The sequence below is a fragment of the Grampus griseus genome (assembly GCF_964374135.1).
Source record: "Grampus griseus genome assembly, chromosome: 10".
Classification (NCBI taxonomy): domain Eukaryota; kingdom Metazoa; phylum Chordata; class Mammalia; order Artiodactyla; family Delphinidae; genus Grampus; species Grampus griseus.
Window position 1 is genome coordinate 72,645,636 of NC_139004.1, and position 17,153 is coordinate 72,662,788.

Here is a 17,153-nt window from a genome sequence, read left to right on the forward strand (position 1 = left end):
CATAAAACTACAAGACACTGAGAAAAGAAATTGAAGACAACACAAACAGGTGGAAAGATATACCATGCTCATAGATTTGAAGAATTAATATTGTTTAAATAACTATACCCTCCAAGGCAATCTAGATTTAATGCAATCCCTATCAAAATACCAACAGCATTTTTCACAGAACTAGAACAAATAATTCTAAAATTCGTATGAAGATACAAAAGATCTTGAAGAGCTAAAACAATCTTGAGAAGGAAGAACAAAGGTGAAGGTATCAGCGTTTCCCTGGTGGCACAGTGGTTAAGAGTCTGTCTGCCAATGCAGAGGACATGAGTTCAAGCCCTGGTCTAGGAAAATCCCACATGCCATGGAGCAACTAAGCCCATGTGCCACAACTCCTGAAGCCCGCATGCCTAGAGCCTGTGTTCCCCAACAAGAGAAGCCACGGCAATGAGAAGCCCACACACCGCAATGAAGAGTAACCCCTGCTTGCCACAACTAGAGAAAGCCTGCATGCAGTAACGGAGACCAAAAAAAAAAAACGCAGCCAAAAATACAAAAAAAAAAAAAAAAAAGTTCCCTGATTTCAAACTATACTACAATGATACAGTAATCAAAACAATATTACACTGGCACAAAAACAGACACATAGATCAACGGATCAGGATAGAGAGCCCAGAAAAATAAACCCACACACTTCTGATCAATTAATCTATATTTAATAAGCGACTTGTATCTAGAATATATAAAGAATTTGTACAACTGAATAAAAAGAGGTAAATAACCCAATTTAAAAATGGGCAAAGGATCTGAACACACACTTCTCCATAGAAAACATAGAAATGGCCAATATGCATATGAAAAGATGCTCAGCATCATTAGTTATCAGGTAAATGCAAATCAAAACCACAATGAGACACCTCTTCACACACATTGGGATGGCCATAATCAAAAAGACGGACAGGGCTTCCCTGGTGGTGCAGTGGTTGAGAGTCTGCCTGCCAATGCAGGGGACAAGGGTTCGTGCCCCGGTCCAGAGGGATCCCACATGCCACAGAGTGGCTGGTCCTATGAGCCAGGGCCGCTGAGCCTGCGCATCCAGAGCCTGTGCTCCGCAACGGGAGAGGCCACAACAGTGAGAGGCCCGCGTACCGCAAAAAAAAAAAAAAAAAAAGATAGACAATAACAATTTGGCAAGGATGTGGACAAACTGAAACCCCCATGCATTGCAAGTGGGAACAGTGCAGCCACTTTGGAAGACAGTCTGCAGTTCCTCAAAAAGTTAAACATAGAATTACCATGAGACCCTGCAATGCCACTTCTACATATACACCCAAATCAAGTGAAACACATAAGAACACAAAAATTTTTACATAAGTACTCATAGCAACATTACTCATAATGGCTAAAAAGTAGAAACAACACAAATGTCCATTAAGTGATGAATGGATAAACAAAATGTGGTATATCCATATAATGGAATATTATTTATCAATAAAGACGAATGGGGACTTCCCTGGCAGTCCAGTGGTTCAGACTCTGCACTCCCAATGCAGAAAGCCCAGGCTCAATCCCTGATCAGGGAACTAGATCCCACATGCCGCAACTAAGACCTGGTGCAGCCAAATAAATATTAAAAAAAAAAAAAAAAGAATGGAGTATGAGGCATATTACCACATGGGTTAACCTTGAAAACATGCTAGGGAGAAAGAAGTCATTCACCAAGACCATATAACAACATGATTCCATTTATATGAAATGTCTAGAATCGATAAATCCATAGAGACAGAAAGTAGATTCATAGGACACCAGGGCCTGGGAGGAGGAGGGAATGGACAGTGACTACTAATGGTCATGGGCTTACTTTTTGGAGTAAGGAAGTTATTCTAAAATTAGATAGTGGTGATGATCACACAACTCTGTGAATATTCTAAGAAACCACGGAACTACATAATTTAAAAGGTGAACTTTTATATGTGAATTATATCTCAATAAATCTATCATTAAAAATTCAAGCCAATAACAAAGAAAAAACAGTAAACTAATGATAAAATAATAAGTACGTAACAATTTTTATTCAGATATGAAAGCAATCAACCGGATAGCCTCGTCCACCAGAGGGCAGACAGCAGAAGCAAGAACTACAATCCTGTAGCCTGTGGAATGAAAACCACATTCACAGAAAGATAGACAAAATGTAAAGGCAGAGGACCATTTACCAGATGAAGGAAAAGATAAAACCCCAGAAAAACAACTAAATGAAGTGGAGATAAGCCACCTTCCAGAAAAAGAATTCAGAATAATGATAGTGAAGATGATCAAGGACCTCGGAAAATGAATGGAGGCAAAGATCGAAAAGATGAAAGAAATGTTTAACAAAGATCTAGAAGAATTAAAGAACAAACACCTACAAGAATTAAAGAACAAACAGAGATGAACAATACAATAACCGAAATGAAAAATGCACTAGAAAGGGGCTTCCCTGTTTGGCACAGTGGTTAAGAATCCGCCTGCCAATGCAGGGGACATGGGTTCGAGCCCTGGTCTGGGAAGATCCCACATGCCATGGAGCAACTAAGCCCATGCACCACAACTACTGAGCCTGCACTCTAGAGCCCACGTGCCAAAACTACTAAAGCCCTCACGCATAGAGCCCATGCTCCGCAAAAAAAGAAGCCACCGCAATGAGAAGGCCGTGCACTGCAATGAAGAGTAGCCCCCGCTCGCCACAACTGGAGAAGGCCCGTGCTGCAATGAAGACCCAACTCAGACAAAAATAAATAAATAAAATAAATATATTTTTTTAAATGCACTAGAAGGAATGAATAGCAGAATAATTGATGCAGAAGAATGGATAAATGACCTGGAAGACAGAATAGTAAATTCAGTGCCATGGAACAGAATAAAGAAGAAAAAATGAAAAGAAATGAAGACAGTCTAAGAGACCTCTGGGACAACATTAAATGCACCAACATTTGCATTATAGGGGTACCAGAAGGAGAAGAGAGAGAGAAAGGACCTGAGAAAATATTTGAAGAGATTATAGTTGAAAACTTCCCTAATATGGTAAAGGAAATAAACACCCAATTCCAGGAAGTGCAGAGAGTCCCAGGCAGGATAAACCCAGGAGAAACATGATGAGACACATAGTAATCAAACTGACCAAAATGAAAGACAAAGAAAAATTATTAAAAACAAAAAGGGAAAAACAACAAATAACATACAAGGGAACTCCCATAAGGTTAAAACCTGATATCTCAGCAGAAACCCTACAAGCCAGAAGGGAGTGGCATGATATATTTAAAGTGATGAAAGGGAAGAACCTACAACCAAGATTACTATACCCAGCAAGGATCTCATTCAGATCCAACAGAGAAATCAAAAGCTTTACAGACAAGCAAAAGCTAAGGGAATTCAGCACCACCAAACCACCTCTATAACAAATGTTTAAGGAACTTCTCTAAGTGGGAAACACAAGAGAAGCAAAGGACCTACAAAAACAAACCCAAAACAACTAAGAAAATGGTAATAGGAACATACATATCAATAACTTAAATGTGAATGGATTAAATGTTCCAACCAAAAGACACAGGCTCGCTGAATGGATACAAAAAAAAAGACCCGTATATATATGCTCTCTACAAGAGACCCCCTTCAGACCTAGGGACACATACAGACTGAAAGTGAGGGGATGGAAAAAGAAATTCCATGCAAATGGAAATCCAAAGAAAGGTGGAGTAGCAATACTCATATCAGATAAAATAGACTTTAAAATAAAGAATGTTACAAGAGACAAAGAAGGACACTACATAATGATCAAGGGAACAATCAAAGAAGACATAGCAATTATAAATATATATGCACCCAACACAGGAGCACCTCAATACATAAGGCATATGCTAATAGCTATAAAGAGGAAATTGACAGTAACACGATAATAGTGGGGGATTTTAACACCTCACTTACACCAATGGACAGATCATCCAGACAGACAATTAATAAGGAAACACAAGCTTTAAATGACACAACAGACCAGATAGATTGAATTGATATTTATAGGACATTCCATCCAAAAATGGCAGATTACACTTTCTTCTCAAGTGCACATGGATCATTCCCCAAGATAGATCACATCTTGGGTCACATATCAAGCCTTGATAAATCTAAGAAAACTGAAATCATATCAAGCATCTTTTCTGACCACAATACTATGAAATTAGAAATCAACTGCAGGGGAAAAAATGTAAAAAACACAAACACGTGGAGGTTAAACAATACGTTACTAAATAACCAAGAGATCACTGAAGAAATCAAAGAGGAAATCAAAATACCTAGAGACAAATGACAATGAAAACATGACCATCTAAAACCTATGGGATGCAGCAAAAGCAGTTCTAAGAGGGAAGTAAAAAGCAGTTCTAAGAGGGAAGAAACAAGAAAAATCTCAAATAAGCAATGTAACCTTACACCTAAAGGAACTAGAGAAAGAAGAACAAACCAACCCAAAGTAAGTTGAATGAAAGAAATCATAAAGATAAGAGAAGAAATAAATGAAATAGAAACAAAGAAAACAATAGCAAAGATCAACAAAACTAAAAACTGGGTATTTGAGAAGATAAACAAAATTGATAAACCTTTAGCCAGACTCATCAAGAAAAAGAGGGAGAGGACTCAAATCAATAAAATTAGAAATGAAAAAAGAGAAGTTACAACAGACACCGCAGAAATACAAAGCATCCTAAGCATCTACTACAAGCAATTCTATGCCAATAAAATGGACAACCTGGAAAAAATGGACAAATTCTTAGAAAGATATAACCCTCCAAGACTGAACCAGGAAGAAATAGAAAATATGAACAGACCAATCACAAGTAATGAAATTGAAACTGTGATTTAAAATCTTCCAACAAAAAGAAGTCCAGGACCAGATGGCTTCCCAGGTGAATTCTATCGAACATTTAGAAAAGAGCTAACACCCATCCTTCTCAAAGTCTTCCAAAAAATTGCTGAGGAAGGAACACTCCCAAACTCATTCTACGAGGCCACCATCACTCTGATACCAAAACCAGACAAAGATACTACAAAAAAAGAAAATTACAGACCAATATCACTGATGAATATACATGCAAAAATCCTGAACAAAACACTAGCAAACAGAATCCAACAACATATTAAAAGGATGATACACCATGATCAAGTGGGGTTTATCCCAGGGATGCAAGGATTCTTCAATATATGCAAATCAATCTATGTGATAAACCATCTTAACAAATTAAAGGAGAAAAACAATATGATCATTTCAATAGATGCAGAAAAAGCTTTTGACAAAATTCAACACCCATTTATAATAAAACCCCCCTGAAAATAGGCATAGAGGGACCTTACCTCAACATAATAAAGGCCATATATGACAAACCCACAGCCAACATCATTCTCAATGATGAAAATCTGAAGAAACCATTTCCTTTAAGATCAGGAACAGGACAAGGTTGTCCACTCTCACCAGTATTCTTCAAAATAGTTTTGGAAGTTTTAGCCACAGCAATCAGATAACAAAAATAAATAAAAGGAATCCAAATCGGAAAAGATGATTTAAATCTGCCACTGTTTGCAGATGACATGATACTATACATAGAGAATCCTAAAGATGCTACCAGAAAACTACTAGAGCAAATCAATGTATTTGGTAAGTAGCAGGATACAAAATTAATGCACAGAAACCTCTTGCATTCCTATACACTAATGATGAAAAATCTGAAAGAGAAGTTCAGGAAACACTCCCATTTACCACTACAAGAAAAAGAATAAAATACCTAGGAATAAACCTACCTATGGAGAAAAAAGACCTGTATACAGAAAACTATGACACTGATGAAAGAAATTAAAGATGCTACAAACGGATGGAGAGATATACTGTGTTCTTGGACTGGAAAAATCAACATTGTGAAAATGACTATACTACCCAAAGCAATCTACAGATTCAATGCAATCCCTATCAAACTACCAATGGCATTGTTCACAGAACTGGAACAAAAAACTTCACAATTTGTATGGAAACACAGAAGACCTCAAATAGCCAAAGCAATCTTGAGACAGAAAAATGGAGCTGGAGAAATCAGGCTCCCTGATTTCAGATTACACTACAAAGCTACAGTAAACAAGACAGTATGGTACTGGCACAAAAAGAGAAATATAGATCAGTGGAACACGATAGAAAGCCCAGAGATAAACCCACACACATAAGGTCACCTTACCTTTGATAAAGGAGGCAAGAGTATACAATGGAGGAAAGACAGTCTCTTCAATAAGTGGTGCTGGGAAAACGGGACAGCTACATGTAAAAGAATGAAACTAGAACACTCCCTAACACCATACACAAAAATAAACTCCAAATGGATTAAAGACCTAAATGTAAGGCCAGACACTATCAAACTCTTAGAGGAAAACATAGGCAGAGCACTCTATGACATAAATCATAGCAAGATCCTTTTAGAACACCTCCTAGAGAAATGGAAATAAAAACAAAAATAAACAAATGGGACCTCATGAAACTTAAAAGCTTTTGCACAGCAAAGGAAACCATAAACAAGACGAAAAGACAACCCTCAGAATGGGAGAAAATATTTGCAAATGAAGCAACTTACAGAGGATTAATCTCCAAAATTTACAAGCAGCTCATGCAGCTCAATATCAAAAAAAACAAACAACCCAATACAAAAATGGGCAGAAGATCTAAATAGACATTTCTCCAAAGAAGATATACAGATTGCCAACAAACACATGAAAGAACGCTCAACATCACTAATCATTAGAGAAATGCAAATCAAAACTACAATGAGGTATCACCTCACACCAGTCAGAATGGCCATCATCAAAAATTCGACAAACAATAAATGCTGAAGAGCGTGTGGAGAAAAGGGAACCCTCTTGCACTCTTGGTAGGAATGTAAATTGATACAGCCACTATTGAGAATAGTATGGAGGTTCCTTAAAAAACTCAAAATAGAACTACCATACGACCCAGCAATCCCACTACTGGGCATATACCCTGAAAAAACCATAATTCAAAAAGAGTCATGTACCAAAATGTTCACTGCAGCTCAATTTACAATAGCCATCGACATGGAAGCAACCTAAGTGTCTATCAACAGATGAATGGGTAAAGAAGATGTGGCACATATATACAATGGAATATTACTCAGCCATAAAAAGAAATGAAACTGAGTTATTTGTAGTGAGGTGGATGGACCTAGAGTCTGTCATACAGAGTGATTAAGTCAGAAAGAGAAAAACAAATACCATATGCTAAAACATATATATGGAATCTAGGGGGGAAAAAAGGTTCTGAAGAACCTAGGGGCAGGACAGGAATAAAGATGCAGACGTAGAGAATGGACTTGAAGACTCGGGGAGGGGGAAGGGTAAGCAGGGATGAAGTGAGAGAGTGGCATGGACTTATATATACTACCAAATGTAAAACAGATAGCTAGTGGGAAGCAGCCGCATAGCACAGGGAGATCAGCTCCTCTGTACTTTGTGACCACCTAGAGGGGTGGGATAGGGAGGGTGGGAGGGAGACACAAGAGGGAAGAGATATGGGAATATATGCATATATATAGCTGATTCACTTTGTTATAAAGCAGAAACTAACACACCACTGTAAAGCAATTATACTCCAATAACGATGTTTAAAAAAAGGATCATACACCATGATCAAGTGGGATTTATCCCAGAGATGCAAGGATTCTTCAACATACACAAATCAATGAATGTGATACACCATATTAACAAATTGAAGAATAAAAACCATATATGATCGGGCTTCCCTGGTGGCGCAGTGGTTGAGAGTCCGCCTGCCGATGCAGGGGACACGGGTTCATGCCCCGGTCCGGGAAGATCCCACGTGCCGCGGAGCGGCTGGGCGCGTGAGCCATTGTCGCTAGACCTGCGCATCCGGAGCCTGTGCTCCGCAACAGGAGAGGCCACAACAGTGAGAGGCCCGCGTACCGAAAAAAAAAAAAAAAAAGACCAAAGGCTTAAATGTTAACAATAAACTATAACTAAATCCCTAACTAGGCTGATTAAGAAAAAAGAGAGAAAATTTAAATTATTGATATTTGGAATGAAAAAGGAGTTATCCCTATAGATTCCACCAACATTAAAAGATAATAAATAAATATTATGAGCAACTTTATGGCAATAAATTTAACAACTTTAGAAAATGGAAAAATTCCTTGAAAAATACAATTTACCAAAATTGACAAAAAATTAACACAAATCTGAATATTCCTATATCTATTTTAAAAATTAAAACTGTTTTCAAAATCCTTCCCATGAAGCTCCAGGTCAATGGTTTCACTAGCAAACGTTTCTCTAAAATATTTAAGAAAGAGATAATAACAATTTTATACAAAACTCTTTTGGAAAATAGAGATAAAATTTCCCATTTGTTTCATAAGGCCAACATAATCCTGATAGCAAAACCTGACAAAGATATTACAAGAAAAGAAAATTAAGACCAACATTGCTTCTGAACATAATCTCAAAAATCTTCAATAAAATATTAACATACTATTAATATTAACATACAAAGCCTAATCTCCCTAGTCCTGTTTCTAGGACTAGAAATCAGTAAGAAAAAAGACCATAAATTCAATTAAAACAATAGACAAGAAGACCAAATAGCTCACAGGCAAAGAAATACAAAATATTCTTAAATATATTAATTTAGGCTTAACATTTTATGTAATAAGAAAAATGAAATTCTTCTAGCAGATTAACAAACACCCAAGTTTGATGATATTCTGTTGTCAAGGTTGGTGAGAGAACATACTGGTAAAACCCATATAGAAGGTAATTCAACTGTAATATTTTAACCTGGAATTTACTCTTTGGCAATTTACCTTACAGTCACACCTTCACACACAGAAATTTTACACCAATATATAATATTTATAGGTGTAAAAAAGAATGAAAACACTCTATATACAATAAGAAAAGGTCTCCAAGATAAATTAAAACAAAGGGGGGAAATAATATAAACGGTATGCTATTTTTTTTCAGTATTCTATTTTTATGTAAAAAGATGGAAGGATTAGAATATATATTCACATTGTTATACATGTAAAAATACCCTGAAGTATACAATAGAAACTAGTAACATTGATAACCTAATAACAGGTGAGAAACACAGCAAGGAGACCGTTCAGGTATATCTTTTTATATTTTTAAACCATGCAAATTTATTAAATATTGAAAAAAATTTTAAGTAGTTACTTTAAAAAAATTTTCAGGCAGCTCATAGTATATCTGAGAGTGCTAGACACAGACAGGAACAATGTTGAAAAGCAGAGTTTGCACTCTGAGCATGCCGACAGTGGAAACTTGGCACTACCACTAGAACCACTGCCAGTACTGCCTTGGGAAGGTAGATGTATTATTTACTGTCACAAAAACTGTTATTATCCTCTATTTATAAATGAGGCATGAGAAGTTAAATATCTTGCACAAGTGGCATATTGCCATTACCAAGCGCAGAATTGTGATATAAACCTAGGTAGTGTGACTCCAAACCTTTCTCAGCTAATTGGTACCCTGGGTTGCTGCCCATAGTATAGGCTAACTTGTTTATTCTAGTAATTTTTTACCCTCTTCCAATCATTGTAACTGGTCATTACAGTCTTCTATTTGTTAAGTATTGTTCTATGAAGGGATTGATTTCGATGACATCATCAGGAAAGAATGAAGCATGTATTAATAGGTCAAGTTTTCTGGATTCAGCTTTGGTTTTGCTTTCCAGTTTTTCCATTTCTCTTCACTAGCACTTGATGCAAACAACTCTACCAGGGCTTTTAAAAATGTCATTAAATGTGTTTATACCTTAATAACTTTTATCTGCTCCATTACTGCAGTGCACATAGTAATAGTAGGATTCTCTTTTGGTTCTTCTTCAAGTTTCTCTTCTCCCAGAGATCGTCTTTTTGCTGCCTTTCTTTTTTCTTGTAATTCCTTCCTTTGCTTTGTTTGGAAAAATTTCAGAGTCTTAAAAATTTCTCGGGAAAATTCATCTACATCAGCTTCCATGCTTTCCCCATTAAGGTCCAAAAGCCCTCCATCCATCCACCTGAATTGAAAGAAAAAGTAATATTAAACTCAGAAGGGCTTCCCTCGTGGCACAGTGGTTAGGAATCTGCCTGCCAATGCAGGGGACACGGGTTTGACCCCTGGTCCAGGAAGATCCCACATGCCGTGGAGCAATTAAGCCTGTGCGCCACAACTACTGAGTCTGTGCTCTAGAGCCCGCAAGCCACAATTACTGAGTCTGTGCTCTAGAGCCCACGAGCCACAACTACTGAAGCCTGTGCGCCTAGAGCCCGTGCCCCACAACAAGAGAAGCTGCTGCAACGAGAAGCCCGCACATCACAACGAAGAGTAGCCCCCGCTCGCCGCAACTAGAAAAAGCCTGCATGCAGCAATGAATAACCAACACAGTCAAAAATAAACAAATAAATTTATTAAAGAAAAAAGACTAAGGAAGAATGATTAAAAACAGAATTAAGTGAAAAAAATAGGATATTTTAATTTAAAAAATATTAAACTCAGAGACTTCTGGTGTGTGAAAAGGCCTTACAGATTCTTTAGGCTAGGCCCTTCATTTTATAGTAGAAATAACTGAGAACAAGAGCAATTAACAGTTTTTCTCAGTCACACAGATAGAATGATGACAGACAATACTAAAACCACAATTTCAGCTATGCTGCATGTGCAAAAATATGAATCAGACTGTAAACGGACAACTAACAGTATCCAGATGAAATGCTGATTTGACTCCATACTTCTAATTCTTAGTGTCAAATGAATGAGTCAAATGAATTAATTGCATTAAAAAATGAATCAACTCTGGAAAACCCAGGTGAGACTTTAGATATTATATTAGTAAGGCTAGGTGGCGCCTTAGCAATATTTGATGCTTCTATATAATATTTGGTTTCTCTTTCAAATGGACAGATAAATCCTACTTTTAAACACCTAGCCAACAACAACAATCAATGTACATTTTATAAATCTTTGTATATCTTTACTTAATTTTTTATTACCAGAAATTACCGTTTTTCTGTTCGTTGCCACTTCAAAACTAAATTAAAAAACTTCTGATAGGGCTCAATGTTAATTTTTAATTTATCCAGTTCAGGATATTTTGTCAGTTCCCATCTGAAAAGTTCCTCTTCTTTATTAATAAATTGAACTGCTTCTTCAGATTCCTGAATACGTTTTTGTAGTTGTCTTACATCTGTCACATACTGAAAGCAAATAATTTTTTATTTCAAGAAATACCCAAGAAATGTTATAAAAATAAAATTATATAATACTGCATAGGCTATGTCCTTGCATTTATATAGCAACTTTAAACATCAACTTCACAACATCACCATGACACAGCAAAAGGTATGGTTATGTCTATCTTACAAATAGAAAACTAAATCACAAAAAAAGATTACATAATTAGCAGCAGTCCCAGGCCTAAGAGTCAGGCCTCTGTTTGCCTTAGTAAGCACAGGTTTTTCTATATTATAGAAACATGTCCTGTATTAATCTACCAGCCTGCCATAGCTACTGTCTATATTTATCAGACCTGCTGCATGCGGTCCAGTTCTGCAAATTCTGCAAACTCTTCCATGCGGCGTGATTCCTTTTCTATTTCCAAAATCAGTTTCTCTCTCTTTTCTATTAGCTCACTTTCTTTTTTATGTTTAGCATTCTCAAGGAGCTTTAAAAGAAAATTATTCATGTTAACTATTTTGTTACAAAGCAAAGAATTATCAAATCAGAAATCCGAATGCTTTATACAGTAACAAAAAACATCAGCGAAGTAAAAACAAAACATTGTACAAAAATAAAACATTGACTGATATAAAAATGAAAAGAATAATAAACCACAAAACCACACAGAAAAACTTTCCTATATCTCTGAAGTGACTGTAACAATTCTTATTTATTAAATAGATACTTTAACTATTTAACAGATTCTGGGAAAATAATAAAAGCTACCATATATTGAGCACTTGTTATGTCAAGATTGATTAAACACTCTACCTATATTACCACAAGTATTAGTATCCTCATTTCAGAGGTAAAGAAATTTAAGCATATAGAGGTTAAGAGGCATGTCCAATGTCACAAAATCATAAAAGTCAAAATCTGGATTAGAACTCTGGCTTATCTAACTGAAGTCCATGCTTTTCATTACTACTATACCATCTCACTTCCCAGTTTAGGAGAAACTAGTTTACATTAGGACTTTTTCAAAATCTGAACTATATTCAGTCTTATATAAAATCCTGAATCTGCTACTTCTTCCTGGGAAAGTTACTTAACTTCTCTGAAACTCATTTTTCTCATCTATGAAATGGGGAAAATAGGAGCACCTGGGATTTTTGTGAGTATTAAATGATTTAATAGCACAGAGCTTACAATTATTATTATTAATTTGTAAATAGTTCTGACTTTTTTAATGTCAGTCCCACTTTTTTTTTTTTTTTTTTTTGTGGTACGCGGGCCTCTCACTGTTGTGGCCTCTCCCGTTGCGGAGCACAGGCTCCGGACGCGCAGGCCCAGCGGCCATGGCTCACGGGCCCAGCCGCGCCGCGGCATGTGGGATCTTCCCGGACTGGGGCACAAACTCGTGTCCCCTGCATCGGCAGGCGGACTCTCAACCACTGTGCCACCAGGGAAGCCCTGTCAGTCCCACTCTTTACAACTTTGTGGGTTAAGCCTAAGCCTGCAGGGCCATAAATGTGGCTAACCCCAAAATCATACGGACACATGAAGATACTTTTTAAAGGTAGATGGCATGTATGTATGAAAATTAAACGAACATTGTGCTTAAAATATCATAATACAAAACTACATATTGAAAAATATATTCACCTCATCATTTTCATCAAAGATGGGATTAATTTTCCAAGGCCACATAAGGACAGCTGAATTTAAAGCTAAGTCTTCTGGAGGAAATAGAAATACATCTAAAAAGTAACTCATCCGGCGTTTGGATTCCTACAGAAGAAACTCCAGGTATATTAAACCATATACAAAATCTAAAGCATTATGAAAAAGAGAACCAATAACAATTTCTAATACTCTCTCAAATTTCAATCTGACTCACATTGTTAACTGATATTTCATATTACCCAAACCATATGGGTATTTCAATAACTGTAGGGTTATTTATTTGGCTTCATACCACACAATTGCAGATTTTTATACCAGAAATAAAGCTTTTTAAAAGTTTTCACTTGCAGTTGACTTAACAGAAATGTACTCTTGAGTCTCCATGTAGATAACTGAAAATGATGATGAAATATGCAGCTTTTGTTCAGCAACCCTTTAAATTTTTTTCTTTTAAAAGATTTTACATTTTTTATTCTTATGTATTTAATTTTGAATCTTTGTTGACAAAGATTTTAGCATCTTTTATTTTGTTTTGCATCTTCAGTGACAGTACCACTTTTTTTGCCTACCATTAGCATACAGCAATTGTCTAGAAAGAGTTTAGGGGTGAATGGCAAAACCAAACCAAAACAAAACAAAAACCTTTAAAACCAACAGATTTACCTGAATAGAGAAGTTGAATATCTTTACCCTCTATAGCTTACATATTTGCTGTATATGTATATAATATATATAATATGCAGAATGCATCATATATGTATTATGTTGCATGTAGAAATTAACCTAATAAAATCTGATTCATGTAATCAATTATATTAATAGATTAAAGGAGAAAAAGCATAAGATCACCCCAATAGATGCAAAAAAAAAAAAAAGATAAAATTCAACATGCATTCACAGTAATGTTTTTCACTTAATTTTTATTGGAGTATAGTTGATTTATAATATTTCATTAGTTTCTGCTGTACAGCAAAGTGAATCAGTTATACATATACATATATCCACTCTTGTTTAGATCCCATTCCCATATAGGTCATTACAGAGTACTGAGTAGAGTTCCCTGTGCTATACAGTAGGTTCTTACTAGTTATCTATTTTATATATAGTAGTGTGCATATGTCAATCCCAATCTCCCAATGCATCCTCCCCACCCTCCCATAGAAGAGAATTTACTAATCTCATAAGGGAACCTATAAAAAACCTATAGCAAATTTCATACTTAATAGTGAAATCTTGAAGCCTTTCCCTTTGAGATTGGGATCAAGATGACTTCTATTCAACATTACTAAAGATCCTAACCAGTCCATAATAGCAAAGAAAATAAAGTTTTAGAAATGTGTAATGTTTGATAAGGACAAAACCAAAACTGTCATTAACTACTAGTTATAAAATAGTATATGTAGACATTCCAAAAGAATCTTCAGATAAACTGTTAAAATTAAAAAGAGAAAAAAATATATAAATTTTAAAGTTAGGATATTTAAATAAAATTTTTTTAATTAAGAAAAAATTTAGTGATAGCTATTACTTTGCATATAAAAATAAATTTTATATTATATTATAGTCAAAGTATAAAATAAATATACATAAGTTCATATAAATAAATCATTGAATAAATTAAAAAGCAGCAGAGAAGAAACAAGTCTCCTATGCAGAATAATTCCAAATAAATAATGTAGCTACCCTACTGTAAAGGAGGAAAGCACAACTCCCAGTTCTTAAGTGTGGATGCATACAGTGACTTCCTTCCAAAGGAGACAGTATGGAAAGGGGGAGAAAAGAGTGGAGAGACATGATAAACACTACTTCTGCCGGTGATCAAGCTCAACATCAAATGCCATGTTGATAATATGTATCCTTGAAATGACGTGATGAAAATGGCACTTTTCCTTTGTGATTCTCCTCCAAAAAACCGACTACCCCGTTCTAATCATGAGAAAAATAGCAGACAAATTCCTACTTCTCAAAACTATCAAGAACATCAAAAGCAAGGAAAACCTAAGAAACTCTCAGAGCCAAGAGAAGCCTAAGGATACATGACAACTAGATACAATGTGGTATCTCAGATGAGTTCCTGAGATAGAAAAAGGGCTTTCAGTAAAAACTAAGGAAATCTGAATAAACTATGGACTTTAGTTAATAATATATCAGTATTGGTTTAATAATTATAACAAATGTACCATATTAGTGTAAGACGTTAATAATGAGAAAATTGACTGTGTGAGGATGTGTGTGTAATATGGGAACTCTCTGTACTATCTACTAGGTTTTTTTTGTAAATCTAAAACTTTTTTAAAGTCTATTAATATAAGTTAATTGTATTTTTGTATTCAAGTAACTAAGATAAGATGAAAAATTTAAGATATAATTTAATATAACATTAAAAGATATCAAGTACCTGAAAATATAACTAACAAAAGATGTGCACAACCTCTACAGAGAAAATTATAAAATATTAAGAGATGTTAAAGAAGAGGTAAATGAATAAATGATATATCATGAACTGGAAGACTCCACAGTGTATGTACTGATTCTCTCCATCTATTTAATGCATTTCTAATCAAAATTCCAACAGATTTTTGCAGAATGTGAAAAACTGATTCTAAAATTTATATTGGAAAGATGCTAATTCTCTACGTTTATTATCAATTTTATGCAATCTCAATGAAAATCCCAAAACGTTATTTTATGGGTTGTGATCATCTAATTCTAAAATTTATATGAAAATACTAATAGCCAAGAACAAACAAGAAACTTGATGAAGAATAGAGTGGGAGGACATGCTCTACCGGGAATCAAGAATTATTATTGCTATTACAATTAAGCTGTTGTAATTAAGTCAGTGTGGTATTGATACAAGGATAGACAAAAGGCCAATAAAACAGAATAGAATGTCTTAAAACAGATCTGCACATATAGGGACACTTGATATATAATAGAGATGGCACTGCAGAGCAGTGGGGAAAGTATAGTCTCTTCAATAAATATGTAACTGCTCATGCATATGAAAAAGTAATTAAATAGGACCTCACATCATTCACAGAAATAAAATCCAGGAAGACTGAAAATCTAAACCTGAAAGGCAAAACTAAACAGCTTCCAGAAAAGGACACAAGAAAAAAATCTTGATGACCCTGGGTAGAAAAGGATTTCTTAAACAAGATACAGAAAGCACTAGCTATAAAAAGAAAAAAAAAAAAATTTGCTCCACTTGACTACATTAAAATTAAGAACTTCCATTCATCAAAACACCATTAAAAACTGAAATAAATACAGAGTGAAATACATTAAAATTAAGAACTTCCATTCATCAAAACACCATTAAAAACTGAAATAAATACAGAGTGAAATACATTAAAATTAAGAACTTCCATTCATCAAAACACCATTAAAAACTGAAATAAATAAATCAATAATATATTCAAAACTACTACACTGAACTATACACTTAAAAATGGTTAAGATGGGGCTTCTCTGGTGGCGCAGTGGTTGAGAGTCCGCCTGCCAATGCAGGGGACACGGGTTCGTGCCCCGGTCTGGGAAGATCCCACATGCCGCGGAGTGGCTGGGCTCGTGAGCCATGGTCGGTGAGCCTGCGCATCCGGAGCCTGTGCTCCGCAGCGGGAGAGGCCACAACAGTGAGAGGCCCGCGTAACCCCCCCCCCCAAAAAAAGGTAAAGATGGTAAACTTTATGTTATGTATATCTTATCACAATTTTTTTAAAAACTACTATAAATCAATTAGAAAAGGACACACAACCCAAAAGAAAAATAGGTAAAAGACATGTACTGGAGTGAAATACTACACAGCCATAAAAAAGAATGAAAATTTCCCATTTGTAACAATATGGATGGACTTGGAGGGTATTATGCTAAGTGAAATAGAGAGAAAGAAAGCCAGATAGAGAAAGAAAAATACTGAATGATATCACTTATATGTGGAATCTAAAAAATACAACAAACTAGTGAATATAACAAAAAAAGGAACAGATTCACAGATTTAGAGAACAAACCAGTGGGGAGGGGGAAGGGGGAGAGGCATTATAGGGGTATGGGATTAAGAGGTACAAACTATTATGCATAAAATAAGCCACAAGGATACATTGTAGAACACAGGAAATAGAGCCAATATTTTATAATAACTATAAATGGAACATAACCTTTAAAAATTGCACATCACTATATTGTACACCTGTAACATATAATATTGTACATCA

General features: G+C 35.4%; 1 protein-coding gene across 1 annotated transcript in view; it reads right to left on the reverse strand.

Annotated features, from left to right (window-relative positions):
• The window catches only part of DNAH12 (dynein axonemal heavy chain 12), a gene marked incomplete at its 3' end in the record, with an annotated part of 211,639 nt that overhangs the window by 135,370 nt on the left and 59,116 nt on the right, over positions 1-17,153 (reverse strand). The window contains exons 14-17 of the mRNA XM_082663999.1: positions 12,916-13,041; positions 11,621-11,755; positions 11,095-11,288; positions 9,868-10,111 (exon numbers count right to left, since the gene is read on the reverse strand). Of these exons, the coding sequence (XP_082520125.1) occupies positions 9,868-10,111; positions 11,095-11,288; positions 11,621-11,755; positions 12,916-13,041 (699 nt within the window). The remainder of the gene's footprint in view (positions 1-9,867; positions 10,112-11,094; positions 11,289-11,620; positions 11,756-12,915; positions 13,042-17,153) is intronic.